The sequence below is a fragment of the Xenopus tropicalis genome, chromosome 3 (assembly GCF_000004195.4).
Source record: "Xenopus tropicalis strain Nigerian chromosome 3, UCB_Xtro_10.0, whole genome shotgun sequence".
Taxonomy (NCBI): Eukaryota; Metazoa; Chordata; class Amphibia; order Anura; family Pipidae; genus Xenopus; species Xenopus tropicalis.
This window is the reverse complement of record NC_030679.2, coordinates 24394953-24414861: the sequence shown is the minus strand read 5'-3', so window position 1 is coordinate 24414861 and position 19909 is coordinate 24394953. Positions and strand designations below refer to the sequence as shown.

The 19909-nt window shown below is 38.4% G+C and overlaps 1 protein-coding gene across 1 annotated transcript in view; it reads right to left on the bottom strand.

Moving 5' to 3' along the window:
- Positions 1-19909, bottom strand: part of gabra1 (gamma-aminobutyric acid (GABA) A receptor, alpha 1) — a 96167-nt gene that overhangs the window by 66318 nt on the left and 9940 nt on the right. Inside the window, exon 3 of the mRNA XM_031898734.1 lies at positions 667-776. Coding sequence (XP_031754594.1) covers positions 667-776 — 110 coding nt within the window. The remainder of the gene's footprint in view (positions 1-666; positions 777-19909) is intronic.

Sequence of the window (19909 nt, the reverse complement as noted above, 5' to 3'; positions counted from 1 at the left end):
AAACCAGAAAATAGTGGCAATATATGCTCAGATCAGATTTTCAAATACATTCATAACAGGTATGGATGTTTTCATTCAAAAAATGGGTGTTTGGGTTTCATGTTTAATTTCAAAAGGGCTTTTGCTATACAGCTTAGAATTAGAATTACAATTAGAATGAATTGCTATTTTTTCATTTAGTATGATTATGTTTCATAATGTTTACAATTGTTGGCAATAAAAGGCCTTTACTATGCAGAACATCCCAGGCAGCCATTACCCGTTCCAGTCCTGCGGCTATCATTCATTGTTAGCAAATGACCACTGACCTTCAGTCCGACATTGTGCAATCATGTGGCGCTGCAGGGAAACCAGTTGTTTTTTTTCTTCTAAAATAATGAATCACTTATTGCCGCACAACATACAGGCCAATCTGCATTAAAACGTTCAGCTTCTAATTGTATTTAAAGAATAATCTTTATTTCTGTATTTGTAATTGGCAAACATTTTTTTAAATCTCTGTTTCTTAATAAAATGTGTTTTTTGTAATCCCTTTCTCTGACGCATTTTGTAAATAGTGTCATTTTTGTAATCGACGCAACTTCTTGTTTAACCATAGAAAATAGAAATATTGCCTACCGTATACACATACACACAGTCAAAATAATGAACTTGCTTTTAACCAACCTCCCAGTCCTGGCCTTAGGCGGTTATCGTAGCCATCAAGAAGACGGTCCAGGATCCTTGTGAATATAGTTGTATTGTCTTTAATCTCATCCTGTGTGCTTTGTCCGCAGCTGGAGAGAAGACATGAATATACATATTTATGTGGTTGCAAATTGAAAAAATGGTCAATATTTTTATTGGGTAACATAATAAACTGTAAGCTAGTACAGGTATCGGACCCCTTATCTGGAAACCCTTTATCCAGAAAGTTCCGTATTACGGGAAGGCCGTGGACTCCATTTTAAGCAAATCATTTTAATACAGGTATAGGACCTATTATCCAGAATGCTCGGGACCAAGGGTATTCCGGATAAGGGGTCTTTCCGTAATTTGGATCTCCATACCTAAAGTCTACTAAAAAATCAATAAAACATTAATTAAACCCAATAGAATTGTTTTGCATCCAATAAGGATTAATTATATCTTAGTTGGGATCAATTACAAGGTACTGTTTTATTATTACAGAGAAAAGGGAATAATTTAACCATTAAATAAACCCAATAGGGCTGTTCTGCCCCCAATAAGGGGTAATTATATCTTAGTTGGGATCAAGTACAGGTACTGTTTTATTATTACAGAGAAAAGGGAATCATTTAACCATTAAATAAACCCAATAGGGCTGTTCTGCCCCCAATAAGGGGTAATTATATCTTAGTTGGGATCAAGTACAGGTACTGTTTTATTATTACAGAGAAAAGGGAATCATTTAACCATTAAATAAACCCAATAAGGCTGTTCTGCCCCCAATAAGGGGTAATTATATCTTAGTTGGGATCAAGTACAAGTACTGTTTTATTATTACAGAGAAAAGGGAATCATTTAACCATGAAATAAACCCAATAGGGCTGTTCTGTCCCCAATAAGGGGTAATTATATCTTAGTTGGGATCAAGTACAAAGTACTGTTTTATTATTACAGAGAAAAGGGAATCATTTAACCATTAAATAAACCCAATAGGGCTGTTCTGCCCCCAATAAGGGGTAATTATATCTTAGTTGGGATCAAGTACAGGTACTGTTTTGTTAATACAGAGAAAAAGGAAATCAGTTTTAAAATTCTGAATGATTTGATTAAAATGGAGTCTATGGGAGATGGGCTTTCCGTAATTCGGAGCTTTCTGGATAATGGGTTTCCGAATAAGGGATCCTATACCTGTATTTAAAAATTATTTCCTTTTTCTCTGTAATAATAAAGCAGGAAGTTGTATTTGATCCCAACTAATCCTTATTGGAGCCAAAACCATCCTATTAGGTTAATTACTGTTTAAATAATGCTATTAGCAGACTTAAGTTAGGAGATCCAAATTACAGAAAGACCTCTTATCCGGAAAACCCCAGGTCCCGAGCATTCTGCAAAATAGGTCCCATACCTGTATCTTTAACTGCACGTGCGCCATTAAGCTCTGTGATGCTGGTGAGGGAGCAGGGAGCGGGTCAATGGAAGACAGTGGATGGGAGCTTTTTTCTGAGGGGGTTTTATTTCTCCTTTAAAAGCATTAACAGAGTCTGCCATTACCACATCACTAGGAAGGGCATTCCCCAACCTCACTGCCCTCACCGTGAAAAACCACCTACGCTGCTTCAAATGGAAGCTCGGTTCCTCTAATCTAAAGGGGGGGCCTCTGGTGCGTTGATCGCTTTTATGGGAAAAAAGATCCCTCACTATCTGTCCACAATTGTACTTGTAAAGAGTAAAATAAAAAAAATGTAAATTTGTCACATTCATATCTTTTTGTCAGTTGAAATTTTCAAAATAGTGAATATTTGTCAGATTATTAAAAGCACAAGAACTCATTTTTACCAAGGGAAATTTCTTTAGGTTCAGACTGTTGAAATAACATTTAAACAGACAGAGCAGCCACATTTGCTTCTCATTATCTGCATCACCTCCTTCATACTAATATACCACATACGTCATTTTTAGTGATGAGTGAAATTTTTACAGCGAATTTCTGTGTTTTACCATTGGCAGATTTTTTTTTGTGAAACAAATTTCTGCAAATTTTTCCAAATTTTGGGGCAAAATGGGACAGATTCATCACTAACCATTCTCTTGTGTACAGAAAATTTTTACCACTACAGTTGTATTGGGAAAATACACTGGTGAATTTTTGTAAAGACACAATTCACCAAATTTCTCAAATTTTTCACATTTTCGTTGTTTTGTGAATTTTTTGCCATTTTGTGAATCTTCTGCAAGATTACCAAATTTTCTGGCCGAAACTGGACAGATTTCATCATCACTAGTCAACAATTCAAAAATATTGCGTTTTTCTTGCAGCGACTTTTCAGTACGACTTTTTTTAGTAAATATTAGACATTCGGGAAAACTAGTTTGAGTCCAATTTGAAATTTTTTTAAAATGAGAAATGATGGAGTTTTAGTAAATCTGCCCCTTAGTAAGAATGAGGTATCTTGTAATAATATCTCTGATGAAATTAGGTGAACTTTAGTAAATATGCTGCAAGTCTTTCATCAGAACTGTTAAGAAGCATGCAAGGCATTGTGGGAACTGGAGTCTTGGTTGAAAGATAGCTGGATTCAACTACATAGATATTATTTACTCTATCTATACATGTAATTAAAATACTTAACTTCATTGTGAATGCAATTTCACAATTTTCTATTTCAGAAATGTTGCCAATGTTTTTCTGTTCACTAGTGATGAGCGAATTTGTCCCATTTTGCTTCGCCCGAAAAATTTGCGAATCTTTCAAAAGATTCGCGAAACAGCGAAAAATTTGCAAAACAGCGAAAATGTCGTGCGTCAAAAAAAAAAGTCGCCCGCGGCAATTCTTTTGTTGCGTGGCTATTATTTCGTCGCCCGCGGCTATTATTTTGTCGCGCGGCTATTATTTAGTTGATTGCGGCTATTATTTTGTCACGCGGCTATTATTTTGTTGCCCGCGGCTATTCTTTTGTCGCACGGCTATTCTTTTGATGCCAGCGACAATTTTTGGACGCACAGCGAATTTTTCTGCAGCGAATTTTTTCATCCTTTTCGCGAAACAATCTGCCAATGGCGAAACGCGGAAATTCACCACGAATCCATGCCTGGCGAAACATTTCACCCTGTTCACAATTGTTATTGTATTCACCCACTAATCTCTTGAGGCAATATTCCAATGCAGTTGCTAAGAAAGGATTTCCCTTGCTTAATCAAAATATAGTAGCCCTTTTATAGAGTGGGGATTTCATACTGAACTACACTTGAGTCCAATTTGAGCCCATTAACCTTGAAGATAAAAACATCTGATTCTAGTTGAAAAGAGAATTGATGATTTTCACCCTGTCTCCCCTACTGCATAGATGACACAATCGCTGAATTAATGGAATCTCTGTAGGAGTTGAACAGTTAGGCATCTCATTGAAGACACTACAGTAAAAAACTTAAATGGTAGTAGTCTGAGGATTTAAGTGCAACCAATTGAATTATTTTGTATTATCAAAGGTAAGGGTCTGGCACAGACAATGAATTACTGATATATTATACATTTTTCACAGAGACTGCCTTTTTATTGGCCACCATTAGGATCACCTGACTGTAGCTGGGAATGATGGGAGCTACAATGTGGAGCTGGCCACTGCTCCTGTATAAACTATAGCAGAGGACCTTTTGTCTTTTCTGTATGAATTTTGTTGCCACACCCTTATTGCACCCCTGCCTAAAGATTTAGTGCTGAGCACAGCTTTCCCTTTTCTGCTATAGTTTATACATGAGCAGTGGCCAGCTCCACGTTTGTAGTGCAATGGAAACATAAATAATTTCTGATGTGACATGTAAACTATAATATCAGCTTTTCAGATGTATAGGCCCACAAAGAAATACTAATATTTCTGTTTTATCAGTAGTAGCCTACAGGCCTTAATTTAACAACAGACAGTAGACACTAGGGCTGACTTTACTTACAGTAAACACTAAACAATGGGCCCTGGGCTAGGCATCTTCATACTCAATACACCACAGATACTGTACCCCTGAACCTGTGTTATGTTATAAAGAAATCTTTCTCCCACTATCCCAGTGGGGGAGTTTGCTTTAGATTATTATACAGGAATATGGGAGTGTTCATCCATTTGTTATGATAGGTCCCCATGTTACAGGTGGGGTTAGGTTGCTTAGGTTGTGAAGTTCAGAGTACCCAAGAAATGAGCTTGCACAGGATTGTTCAGCGGAATCTCATCAAGGACTTTGAGAGTGCCTAGACACGTAATCTTCCATTGAAGGTGGTTATTTTCAAGGCCCAGCGATTCTGCCTTCTTGAAAAGACTGCAGCTCTTCAGGAAATCTCTGTTGAACTTCACCACTTAAACTAAGTATGAAGTGTTATAACTGTTTTATTTCACTAAAGTACAGTTAGCATTGCGTGTATTGTTTGTCTCTTGCCAATTATTAGTAAAGTAGTGCGTGTGATGTGTGGGTGTTTATTTCCTTGACATATTATGGCAATTTTAGAATTAAATGGTGCTTTAGTGCTACAATGCTGTAGCCTCCATTCCTATATGTAATTGGGTAATCTCAATGGGGTCAATAAAACAGCAACCATTTGGGAGTTTGTACATTGAAAGCAAATAAGTTGCAGGTAAAACTTGTCTCTGTGAAAAATGTATAATTAAGTATAGAATTCTTAATGAATCAGATGAAAGTGAGTGTTGGACTGGCCAGACAAGGGACGACTGACATAGTTGGCCAGCTTGAATATATTGCAATATATGGACAAACAATCCCTGTTATGCTTAAAGGGGTGGGCATTTACTAGTAGCTTAATGTCCTATGTATATTGATAATGGGTGAGTGCAGAGGATCTCTTGTCTTTGTATGAATTTTACAGTCATACCCTCCCTGTGCACAACTTTCCCTCTTTCTGCTACAGACAATATACTAAAAAGGCAGAAAATTCAAGTGAGACTAAAGACTAGGGGTGATTTGCTGGCAAGTCCAATAGGTCATAGCTAAAGCCAAACAATGTTAATTAAATTTCAATGAATAATGGCTAATTAGTTATTATACTTTCTTGCATGGGGACTGACATATAAGGCTAATTTGTTCATTATCACCCGCTACAAAATGTTCCCACCTCAATCTTTCAGCATCCATGACAACCACATAACATGTGACTTTTTAACACAATTTTTTGTGACTTTTTAACACTTTTTCTAACACAATTAAAATGTTGAAGTGAGTGGACAGCACTAAACCAAAGAGTTGCGTTTACTCCTTTGCAGCCACAGAAATGGAGCTTGGGTTCCAACCAATCCTGTTGCAGTGGGGATAAGTATGCTAGCTGCCTGAAATCATGTGATCTTTATGGTTTCTTGTTGATGGCGTTAGCACAAAAGAAAGAAAACTATTCAAATCATTCAAAAACTACAAAAATAAATAGTGAAGGCCAATTGAAAAGTTGCTTAGAATTAGCCATTCTATAACATACTAAGGGCCGCGATTCACTAAAGTCCGAAATAAGGAGTGCTATTTATAGCATGCGTTAAAAATCTTATCACTTCTTATTTTTCGCTCGATTCACTAAAAGGACACTTGTGATAATTAAGAAGCGATGTTCTTGGCGTTATTTATCTTACGATGACATATTTTAATGAAAAAAACTATGCGATAAGCGTTATAGGGGCCGATTCACTAAAGGTCAATAACGCTTATCGCATAGTTTTTTTCATTAAAAAGCATGCGATAATTAAGTACTGATTCATCAAAGTCATTTCGCATGTGTTAATCCGCATATCGCATGCACAAAAAAACCGCATTGCGTTAATTAGCGAATAGAAATAGTACTAACGCATGATTCACAAACACATATGAAGCGTTAAACGTGCAAAATATCGTGTTAATCTGTGTGAATATTAACCCTACTTGGGGCAGGCGGTACTTAAAGAAAATTGCGGTTCGTGAGCTTTTGGCAACACAACATGGAGTTTGCAGTCGTATTTTTTCAAGTATATGTTGGCCCTACAGTGATGCATCCTCCAGTTTTCAGGGAAATGGTGGTTTTCAGAAAGTAATGGTTACGTGCGTAATATATTGTGCTCTGCGTAATATATTGCGCTCTGCGTAAAATATCGCGCGCTGCGTAATATATTGCTTGAAAATATGTCATCGTAAGATAAATAACGCCAAGAACATCGCTTCTTAATTATGACAAGTTTCCTTTTAGTGAATCGAGTGAAAAATAAGAAGTGATAAGATTTTTAACGCATGCTATAAATAGCACTCCTTATTTCGGACTTTAGTGAATCGGGCCCTAAAAGTTAACATGAAGGCAACAACTTTCTCTTATAATATGTATAATCAAGCAATAACATTTTTTTGAGAATATAATAACTTTAAAAATGCAAAAGGACATATATCATTATGTAGCAATAAGCATAAAATCTATGCATTGCTATACAAATAAAACATATCATAATGGAACTTATATATTCTTATGGCTAAGGACTGCCCAGTGGAGCAATCAGGGGATATAATCATTAAATTACTCCCGAATGTAACTTGAGATTTCAACAGAATAATAAACTAATAAGCATTTTGTATGCTGCTGTACAATTTTCTATAAAATGAATACATTTGCTCTCTAATTATGATACCAGCTCACAGCTATGCACTGTAGTCTATGAGCCCATTATCTTCATTCTGACCTTAATTAAGAAAAAGAGGAGACAGAGAGGGGAAACCAGATAATCCAGATGTGTTCAAAGTAAAAAAGACGTTGACCCCTTATTGATGTTGAATTACATTATGTGAGATATATAAAGTGAATTTAAAAGGGGGGCATTTATTAACATTCATATTTTATTATTTTTGGGGGGATTCATGGTTTTTGAGCTAAAACTCAGCATCAAAACCACGAAAACCACTAATATAAAACTTTGGCATCTAAAAGCTGTCAAGGTCATGTAGAAATCAGTGGGTAATTGTCCTGTTTCCAACTGAAAGATCTTCTTTTGCTTTGTGATATTAGAGGAAGTGACGAGTGAATCTGCTCTGTTTCAATTCACCGAAAAAATTACATCATTTTTTTACGTGCGCAACAGTTTTATAGATGTTTTGCAAAATAATCTGCCAATGGCGACTAGGGATGTAGCGAACCTCAAAAAAAAAGCGAACTTACGCCAAAAAGTGCAAATATTCGCGAACTTTGCGAACCCCATAGACTTCAATGAGAAGGCGAACTTTAAAACCTAGAAAAGTCATTTCTGGCCAGAAAACTAATTTTAAAGTTGTTTAAAGGGTGCCACGACCTGGACAGTGACATGCAGGAGGGGGATCAAGGGCAAAAATTTATCTGAAAAATACGTTGTTGACACAGCGTTGCGTAAAATCGCAAAGGCAGCTGGCAGACCTAGTGGAAATACACGGCGTTTTTTGCTATTTCGCGCTCTTACTACCATGGAAACTGGATTTGCTAAAAAACGCCATGTGTGGCTTGCGCGGCATTTTTAGGCCGAGAAAAAACGCAGCGGAAAAACGCCACGCGAACCCAAATTGCGAACATACGCGAAAAGTTCGGGAACTTCTGAACGCCCGATGTTCGCGCGAATTAGTTCGCCGGCGAACAGTTCGCTACATCTCTAATGGCGAAATGCAGAGGTTTGCCACTAATCCATGCCTGGTGAATTATTTCCCCTATCACTAGAGGTTTTTGTTTGTTTGGATGCTCCATTCATTGAAAAACGACAAAAATGTGTGGGTTTTTTTACGTTTTTTTCTGGGTTTTTTGTTTGTGCTATTATTAAAAGGCTGTTTTAATTGGGGATGCACCGAACCCAGTTTTTTGGGTCGGCCGAATCCCTGAATCTATCCCGATGGATTTGGCCGAATACCGAACTGAATCCTAATTAGCATATGCTAATTAGGATTCAGAAGGGGCAAAAGTCGGCATGAGTGAATCGCTCGGCGAAAAAATTTTCACTTCCGTGTCCACACGGACATTTAACCCTTCCTAATCCTAATTAGCATATGCTAATTTATGATAATTTGGATTTGTATTCGGTTGGCCAGGACCGTGGATTCGGTCAAATCCAAACCCTGCCGAAAGAGGCTGAATACCGAACCGAATCCTGAATTCAGTGCAACCCTAGTTTTAATAAATCCCTTGGCATTTGTGGTTTTAAAGAAAGTGAGTTCAATCTCAGGTTTCGAAACCACTAAAACCACGAAAACGAGAGTGTTGATAATGAGTATCAAAGCCAAGGTAGGTTTTTTGCCTTGTATTGCGACATTTTCCCCCAGAATTCCAGCACAATTACAGTCATGCACCAAGCTGCACACATCTCTGTTGCATTAAATCAAACACTGTTGAGCGTGTGTGTTTTAATGAATCAGGTGAAATTTACAGTTAACAGTTTTAGAGTGGGGAGTCAAAAACATCATTAGCATCTGGTTCACTTGGATGCAAGTCTGTAGCTATTGATGCAACATGCAACTGTTGGAACCCTGGAAATAATGCCATTTCCATACGAGCAGTAATTGTGAAATTTCAACCATCAACAGACGCACTTGTGTACTGTGCATTAGTGCAGACATTGCAAAGAGAGTCTTTGGGCTCAAGTGTGTTTATGGATATGGATAATAGGCTTAGACAAACGAAAACAGATTTTCATGGGCTAAAATGTAATGCTAATGATACTGTAATGCTAATAAGACTAATTCAGAAGTTTATTTCAAGTATTTCATTTTTTTCTTATCTAAAGGGGAACTCCACCCAAACACAGCTGCAAAGTTTTTTAAAAAGTAAACATTATTTCAAGCAACTTTGCAATATATATCAATCAAAAAATATGAAAGGAACATCACAGTGCAGTGTATCCAATGTTTTAGTCCCTCCTCCCCTACCAGGATTTCAAATGATGCTGAAAGAGAAGAACTGGTTTTTAGCTGGATTTCAGCATATAAAAAATGGTATGTATTCATACTTTTTGAAGGAACAGATTAAATTGAGCTGTATACTAGAGGTTTTTTTGTGTTGTGTGGGACTTTTAAACACATTTTGGTTCAGAAGCTGGAGTTCCCCTTTAAAAATGACATATCGTGCATTATATGAAATTAAAATATTTTATACTGCCAGTACCACACATCTTGGAGAAAATATAAAGAAAGTTATGTGGTTAGGCCTATGGCTACTTGTGTTGGGGGGAGTATCACCAGAGCAGCTCACAAAGTAGAAACTAATCAGGCCCATTTCTATAGATTAAAGGCAGACCCAATTTATTCCAAGAAGGAAAACTTGTAAATGTATAAACTTATTTTAAAAGTTTTCAGGCAAAACAGTAAATGGGGCATTTGAAAGTTCCTTGATAAAGAAACTTATTCAAAGAAAAGTAATAGCTTATCTCACCCCTGACACTGCTGAACTTCAGTTGCCATAATTCCACCAATGACTGAAGGCTTTACCCATCATTGTAGATAAGTAATGCCATTTAATGCCATTAATTGTTTACTGGGTTTATAGGAGAGCATCTTAATTGTACAGATACAGTGGTGTGAAAAACTATTTGCCCCCTTCCTGATTTCTTATTCTTTTGCATGTTTGTCACACAAAATGTTTCTGATCATCAAACACATTTAACTATTAGTCAAAGATAACACAAGTAAACACAAAATGCAGTTTTTAAATGAGGGTTTTTATTATTTAGGGAGAAAAAAAATCCAAACCTACATGGCCCTGTGTGAAAAAGTAATTGCCCCCTGAACCTAATAACTGGTTGGGCCACCCTTAGCAGCAATAACTGCAATCAAGCGTTTGCGATAACTTGCAACGAGTCCTTTACAGCGCTCTGAAGGAATTTTGGCCCACTCATCTTTGCAGAATTGTTGTAATTCAGCTTTATTTGAGGGTTTTCTAGCATGAACCGCCTTTTTAAGGTCATGCCACAACATCTCAATAGGATTCAGGTCAGAACTTTGATTAGGCCACTCCAAAGTCTTCATTTTGTTTTTCTTCAGCCATTCAGAGGTGGATTTGCTGGTGTGTTTTGGGTCATTGTCCTGCTGCAGCACCCAAGATCGCTTCAGCTTGAGTTGACGAACAGATGGCCGGACATTCTCCTTCAGGATTTTTTGGTAGACAGTAGAATTCATGGTTCCATCTATCACAGCAAGCCTTCCAGGTCCTGAAGCAGCAAAACAACCCCAGACCATCACACTACCACCACCATATTTTACTGTTGGTATGATGTTCTTTTTCTGAAATGCTGTGCTACTTTTACGCCAGATGTAACGGGACACGCACCTTCCAAAAAGTTCAACTTTTGTCTCGTCGATCCACAAGGTATTTTCCCAAAAGTCTTGGCAATCATTGAGATGTTTTTTAGCAAAATTGAGACGAGCCTTAATGTTCTTTTTGCTTAAAAGTGGTTTGCGCCTTGGAAATCTGCCATGCAGGCCGTTTTTGCCCAGTCTCTTTCTTATGGTGGAGTCGTGAACACTGACCTTAATTGAGGCAAGTGAGGCCTGCAGTTCTTTAGATGTTGTCCTGGGGTCTTTTGTGGCCTCTCGGATGAGTTGTCTCTGCGCTCTTGGGGTAATTTTGGTCGGCCGGCCGCTCCTGGGAAGGTTCCCCACTGTTCCATGTTTTTGCCATTTGTGGATAATGGCTCTCACTGTGGTTCGCTGGAGTCCCAAAGCTTTAGAAATGGCTTTATAACCTTTACCAGACTGATAGATCTCAATTACTTTTGTTCTCATTTGTTCCTGAATTTCTTTGGATCTTGGCATGATGTCTAGCTTTTGAGGTGCTTTTGGTCTACTTCTCTGTGTCAGGTAGCTCCTATTTAAGTGATTTCTTGATTGAAACAGGTGTGGCAGTAATCAGGCCTGGGGGTGACTACAGAAATTGATATTGAAATTGAAAAATGAAATTGATAAACCACAGTTAAGTTATTTTTTAACAAGGGGGGAGCAATTACTTTTTCACACAGGGCCATGTAGATTTGGAGTTTTTTTTCTCCCTTAATAACGTGAACTTTCATTTAAAAACTGCATTTTGTGTTCAATTATGTTATCTTTGACTAATAGTTAACGGTTTTTGATGAGCAGAAACATTTAAGTGTGACAAACATGCAAAAGAATAAGAAATCAGGAAGGGGGCACACCACTGTATATATATATTTCTTCCATTAACAAATAGTGATGACCGAAATAATTCGCCATGCATGGATTTGCGATGAATTTCCATGTTTAGCCGATTATTTAGCCAAACAGTTGACAAAATCCGACACTGAAAAATTTGCTGCGCGACCAAAAATTGCACAACAATTTTTTTTGACGCGCAACATTTTCGCCGTTTCACAAAACTTTTCACAGATTTGCTCATCACTATTAACAAACATTTACACAGCAAAACACACAAATGATAATAAGTAATGTTTGAGTGTGTCGAGTCGAGAGCCCCAATTCTCCTAGAATCAACCGAATCATCAATACTACTCTAATCACTAGACTATTGTATTACCTGGTGCTTCAAACTTCTTTTTTCTTCTGATATCTTTATTTTACAAAAATTAACAAGTAATTCAATTTTTGTGGCAAGTGTATATTACCTAAATATACTTCTGAGGCAACGTATAAAGACCTGATTCAAAGGGGTTCTTAATATAAGCCCTCATCCTTCTCAGCCTCTTGAAGGGAGAACACAGAAGATACTCTCCACATATTTTAGCCCAGTGGCTCAATAAGAACCTTCTGTAGTACAAATACATTAACATATTCCTTAATGTGCATTCTAGGAGATAAGGTCTTCCCTGTGTGCAGGATATAAGGTCTTCCCTGTGTGATCCAGCAGCAGGAGGTGTTATAGACAATAGGTGAAGGCCCTAACGACCACAAATGAGACACATGGGACAGATTTAGGACAAGATCTTGTAGACTTTCTTAAGCGTTGGTAAAAACCACCTTTAAACCTTTTAATACAAATTAAGATGACATAAATATACTTAAAATCTCTAGACTGGCTTGAATAACCTTTCCCTTAGGTAACAAGAACACTCCTTTAATAGTGAACATCTTACCAATTAAAAATATAAACATAGTTTTTCTGTCCTCTAGAGATTTATACTATAATATTATGAAAACTGGCATTCTGTGCATGCTTTGAAATGGAACCAATTAAGCCTTTTACTTTACTTCCTTAACAGGAACGTTCTCTGTTTTACTCCTTTGTAAGTTTACCTTTCCTTCTCTATGTTATCTTCATTAAATCAATGCTAAGTATCTGGAGGTCCCTATAGACAAATGCTGTATCCGTAATAGCAAATTGTTTTGTTCTCACTTGGATGTATATACCAAAACCTTGTATTTTCTATAACTATGTGTAACATTTGTTGAACGAGAAAGAATAAGAGAAAAAAAGAGAATCAATAAATCTGATTGGCACTTTAAATGTTTGGTCACAACCCAGAAATAAAATAAACACAAAATAACACATACCACACTGATATGCCTTCATTATCAGGCATCATCGCAATATTATTTGCATCAATGCCCTTTATGAAGTTTGATGGTTCTGTACCCTGCCAAGTGTTTATTTTTATTGCATTTATTTATAAAGCACTAACATATTCTGCAGCCCTGTGCATTAGGAGACATGATAAAGGGTGTTTTTTGGTTTTAATGCAACCTGACAGTTGAGTTAAGAAAAAGAAGTAAATAATACCTATTATAATCTAATATGACCGAATACATGTAGAACTGGAAGCCTAATTTTTTGCCCACACAAAATAAAGAATACTTTATTTATTGTTAGTTTAATACACCTGCATTCTTGTCTTATGCACATATGAACCTTTTCTTATACATAAAGGGAGAAGGAAAGTAAAATAAGAAAGTAAATACAGCCATGAGCACTCACAGAAACGCTGCACTGAGTCCTCTGTCAAAAGAAACACAGGATTTCTTGTCTCCTTTTTTGTAAACATGTTGTTAGGGTGTCTGACTTCCTCTCTTAGAAAAATCCTTCATTCCTGGGGCCGAAGTCTGCCCAGCTCTCTCCCTTCTCCTGCTTCCCCTCCCATAAGAATTCAAAAGAATTCACCTTGAATCCATGCCTGGAGAATTATTTTGCCCATCACTAAGGGGGAGATTTACTAATCCACGAACAGTCTGAAGGCGTCCGAATGCGTTTTTTCGTAATGATCTGTATTTTTGCGACTTTTTCGTATGTCCCGCGATTTTTTCGTTGTCGCCGCGACTTTTTCGTATATTTTTCGCGACTTTTTCGTTGCCATCGTGAAAAAATCGGATTGGTTTTCCAATCGCGACCGCAATGAAATAGTCGTGCAAAATACGATAAAGTCGCGACGGCGATGAAAAAGTCACGACAAATGTGAAAATTTGTGACGGTGACGAAAAAGTCGCAAAATTTTGTTTCCAATACGATTTTTTCCCTTTTGGGATTCGGATTCGTGGATTAGTAAATCTGCCCCTAATTGTGATAAATCTGCCCATTAGAATTTCTATGGGTTCTATGTTATGCTCTCATCTTTTTCTCATGTCCACTGAGTATTTATTATAGAGTATGTTCTTTATCATAAATAAAATCTAACTTGAATTCATTTAGGAAATGTATTCCACAAAAAGCAAAACAAAAAAAATGATGTGCAAGGCAACTGATTTAAGTGCTTTTAATCCAGTATATTACCCTTTGCAAGCTAAAAGGCCTCTCCATATAGAAGCTGCTTGATAAATAATTTGTTGGGGTGGTGTGTTGCCCCGCTGCGACACAGTTTCCCATTCGCTGCAGATACAAATTCAGATGCCCTGGATCTTTCATGCTCCGCATACTGATTATAAAATTGCCTATCCAATTTTCGACAGCAATTAGTTCTGAAAACTCCACATGGATTTGGTGACCTCCTTCTCCTGTTTTTCTTTTATCAGGATAAAAATTTGAAATCAATGGAGCGTAATATATGCCATCATCTGCAGGAAGGGGTCCTTAAATTTATCATGGACGGGCTCTACTGATGCACTGATTAATACCTTCCCCTGCAATGTATCTCAAGGAATCGATGTGCTCTGGCATAAACATAAAGAGGTATTTCTAATGATTTACTATGCAATGTTAGTAACCCAGCAGTGTTTACTTATTATTATTATTATTCATTTTTTTATTTCTATAGCTTTGACATATTCTACAGAGACGATACATCATTCCCATCAGTCCCTGCCCTGGTGGAGCTTACTACTTACTATGGTGAATTTTATAGGAGCCAATTAACCTTCATGTATGTTTATGGAGTGTGGCTGAAAACCTACACAAGCACAGGGAGAACATAGACAGTCCTTGCACATAGAGCCCTGGATGGAATTGACTTAGGGCACCAACACTGCAAGGAAGAAATGCTTTTCACTGCACCGCCTTACTTATCCTTAAAAGCTATCTTTGAGATATTATATAATAAAGAGCATTACTAAAACTATTTTCTTTCAACACGATGGAGCATTTTATTTCTTTTTTCCCCTTTTCAGTCCTCACGTTGTAAACGGCGCTTTTTACGAGCGACACCCTGCTGAGAAAAGAGCACAAAATTGCTTACCGCAGCAGCGGAAAAATGGCACGTGTAATTTAGATATCTTAACTTCTGTCACGTCATGAAAACCTTTACATATTCATAAGGGTTTAAGCCTGTCTAATGTCAAAAGTGGTAGCCTTTTAAAATGTTCTCAATCGAATAAAATGGGTATGGGCAGTAATGTGAAGCTTTGGGATAGTTATTATAAGACGGCGGGGGGCACTAAAGCCAAAATCCTGCTGGTCAGGAGATTTAAACATAATAACATATATTTCAAACAGAATTATACCTGTGTCTTGGATGTAATGTGACCTGAGCAAACCCTCACCTTTAAGCTAAAAGAACTAATTGCTAACCATGATGTCTGATATACACTTTTCAAGGCAATTCCTATACTTGTGTGCCATTTAACAATTAAACACACACACACAGAGCTCTAAAGCACTTGTAAAATAATCTTTGCCAATACGGTACTCTGCATGAAATATTAAAAGGCAAGGATAAGCTTGCTTTGGGAACAGTGATATAATCTGGTATCAGTCTTGGAGCATCTAGGTGCCATTCACAAAATAAATTCCTTCCTACTCTTTTGCTAAGCACAAAGAAGAAACAGCAAAATTATATACAGTAGTGCAGTCGCCATGTACTGTATATTCATGAGGTATAAATGATACCATTTTACCACCTAGCAAACTTGTTTTTTTCATGGGAAGCTAAGAATATGTATTATGTATGTTTGGACTTGTATATATGCATATAAAGCATTAACACATAAATCATTCTGGGCAGGTACTTGGGGACCAGGAAAAAGTGACTCGGATGTAGTCAAAGGGGGCCATTTACTAATCATCAGATATTTTTTTTCCGATTTAGATTTTAAGCACTAAAAGTCACAGAAAAAAAAAGTTGCAACTTTTCTGAGCTTTACTATGTGTCAAAATGGCTACAAATCTGTATCTGACTATTTGTCAGCTAAAACTTGCCGAGACCATGTAGTCAATAGAATATTTCCCTTCCTTGGAGGATCCATCTTTTTCTTAGAAACTTTTCACATTATGGTGTAACTTAACTCTCCTGGACTGATGTATTCTACCCAAAGGGGCACATTTACTAATCCACAAAGGTCCGAAAAGCGCCGAATGCGTTTTTTTCACAATGATTGGTATTTTGCGATTTTTTCGTAAATTGTCGCGACTTTTTCATAGCCATTGCGACTTTTTCGCAAATTGTCGCAACTTTTTCGTAGCCATTACGATTTGTGCGAATTGTCGCGACTTTTTTGTAGCCGTCACGCCGAGTACGAAAGTTTCAGATTCATTCAAGCTTCAGTATCGTGACTTTCCTTGGGCCAGGTTGGAGCTGCAGAGTGCCATTGAGCCCTATGGGAGACTTTCCTTGGGCCAGGTTGGAGCTGCAGAGTGCCATTGAGCCCTATGGGAGACTTTCCTTGGGCCGGGTTGGAGCTGCAGAGTGCCATTGAGCCCTATGGGAGACTTTCCTTGGGCCGGGTTGGAGCTGCAGAGTGCCATTGAGCCCTATGGGAGACTTTCCTTGCGCCGGGTTGGAGCTGCAGAGTGCCATTGAGCCCTATGGGAGACTTTCCTTGGGCCGGGTTGGAGCTGCAGAGTGCCATTGAGCCCTATGGGAGACTTTCCTTGGGCCAGGTTGGAGCTGCAGAGTGCCATTGAGCCCTATGGGAGACTTTCCTTGGGCCGGGTTGGAGCTGCAGAGTGCCATTGAGCCCTATGGGAGACTGTCCTTGGGCCAGGTTGGAGCTGCAGAGTGCCATTGAGCCCTATGGGAGACTTTCCTTGGGCCGGGTTGGAGCTGCAGAGTGCCATTGAGCCCTATGGGAGATTTTCCTTGGGCCAGGTTGGAGCTGCAGAGTGCCTTTGAGCCCTATGGGAGACTTTCCTTGGGCCAGGTTGGAGCTGCAGAGTGCCATTGAGCCCTATGGGAGACTTTCCTTGGGCCAGGTTGGAGCTGCAGAGTGCCATTGAGCCCTATGGGAGACTTTCCTTGGGCCGGGTTGGAGCTGCAGAGTGCCATTGAGCCCTATGGGAGATTTTCCTTGGGCCGGGTTGGAGCTGCAGAGTGCCATTGAGCCCTATGGGAGACTTTCCTTGGGCCGGGTTGGAGCTGCAGGGTGCCATTGAGCCCTATGGGAGACTTTCCTTGGGCCAGGTTGGAGCTGCAGAGTGCCATTGAGCCCTATGGGAGACTTTCCTTGGGCCAGGTTGGAGCTGCAGGGTGCCATTGAGCCCTATGGGAGGCTTCCAAAATCATGCAAAGTCTGAAAGTTTTGCCCGCCGTTTACGAGCGATCAATACGAAAAAGTTGTGACAATATACAAGCAAATCATAATGGCTACAAAAAAGTCGTAACGGCTATGAAAAAGTCGCAAAAAATATGAAAAAGTCGCAAAATGTTTGTTTTCCAATCCGAATTTTTCCCATTCTGATTCGGATTCGTGGATTAGTAAATCAGCCCCAAAGTGTTGTATAATAATCTGTTTGGTAATCATGTATGGTGGGAGACGAGTTGACTGATATCGCTAAAAGCCTTGGATATCAGTCGATTTGTTGACTGAAATTTTTGATTAGACGTCTTTGAAGGTGCCGAAAATTTTACCCTAAATGCCACATAGGTGAAAATAATTCCTTTTTACCTGCATGTTTTTACCTGATTTAGCTCTTAACTTTAGTAGAGTGGGCAAACGATTTTCCTACGACCAATGGTCATGAGAAAGATTGTAATTGTAGCGTGTATGGCCACCTTAATACCACAGATATTCCCCAGTACTGGGTATGATTTATCAGGAATGAAAAGTACAACATCTATTACAAGCCGGACATGGGGCTCTTGAGTTATTATGAAATTGACTGGCATAACATTCAAGGGCATGTATGACATTTCTGGACAGGCCCATTAGCCTGTATTTTGTAAACCATAACTAGAGAAAGGAACCTTGAGATATTGGGGATTGTAGGGTTACATGTAAAAAGCCCTTCACGTATGAGAACTACTGAGCATAATGTAACAACAGAAATCTAAAAAATATATATATAATCCAAAAATATATCAATATATTTTCTTGGTTTTTCATCACAGTCTCAATTAACTCTGTAAGCCATGATACCTTTGCTTTCATTTATGTAGCACAGATGGATTTATGTAGTGCTTTATAGAAAGTTTCATCATTTACATCAGCCACTGTCACACTGGTGTTTATATTTTATTCACACAACACATACATTAGGGGCAATTTTATCAGGAGTCAATTAATAAATTACTGGCAGTATGAAATAGTCTAAGTGCTTGCTCAGCATCCATGCCTATAACCAAAGGCATAACTAGATGTTACTGGGCCCCACAGCAAACTCAATTTAGCGCCCCAAAACATTGGCAAGTTGACCATTTCTATATATATATTGGAATTGCTCACTAATTAGGGCCTTACTGGGCCCATTACACTTCTGCCTCCCCCCCCCCCCCTGCGACTGCAGGTTCTGCTTCCTGTAGTTATGCCCCTGCCTATAGCCATATATATATAGTGTTATATAGGATCATGCAACACCTTAGTAGCATGCATGCCATTTGCAAGACTTCTAAAGTCTGAAATCAAGACTTGAAATCCACCAAAATGTGCTCCAACTAAATTTTATAGTTTGTATCCATGAGTCTAATGTGAAACTGGTGGATTCAAGGGACCCCCACCCACTACCTTTGTTAACCTGCACAACTCTTTAGCCATGGCTGATTTAGTAGTGATGCTGGAATAGGGGCTGGGGGAAGACCAAATACCAAATTTAATGGTATTGCTCAAGCCATGATGGAAGCGCAATTAGATAGGGGCTGGAAGTGGAGGCAGGGCTTTTAACTATAAAAAGATGGTTCAGTGGTTTAAACGTTCCCAAAACATAGTTTTATTTAAGCTTTATAACTACTCTTCTGCCCACAGCTTTTCTCCAAACTGTTATGAGTAAATGTCTATTGCTTTCTATTGAGCACAATGTGGCATGAAAACAAGTCCTTAGGTAGCAGCGATACCATACATAGAGATTCTAGTTGTCCTCAATGAGAAGTGAATGGAGACAGCTCCATCCAGAGTAACAACATAACTGCATGTGTCACAGGTAATCATATTACATTTAATTGTATCTGTCATGGCAAGTAGCAAGACAGGAATTATAGATACCTTGCTTTAGAAGAGCAGAATTATTTATGAATATCATGCCCTGGATCATCAAGAACTGGTTTCCCTGAATAAAGCATTACACTTACATCTACTTTCAGATAAATGCACCTGCTTACTGCATCTAAGAACTAGGAGAACCTCATAACTACATAATCAGAAAGTGCCCTAGAAAAATCTCAGCAACTGCAAAATGTTGGCTGTTGTCACACAGGGAAAAACTTTAAAGGAACCTGACAGTCGATAGCAGAAAGGCATCTGTGTTTCAATATTAGGGCTGTACCTCCATAACTGATCACCTTAAGTGATGTGTATTTAATACAGTGTTCATTTAATACAGTGCTGTCCAACTTCTGCGGTGCCAAGGGCCGGAATTTCTCTAGCATACATGGTGGAGGGCCGCTAATGGAAGCCAGTTTTGACCACTCCCCTTTTTGAAACCACACCCACTTAAAACCACACCTATTTTATCACAATGGTGGTAGCACAG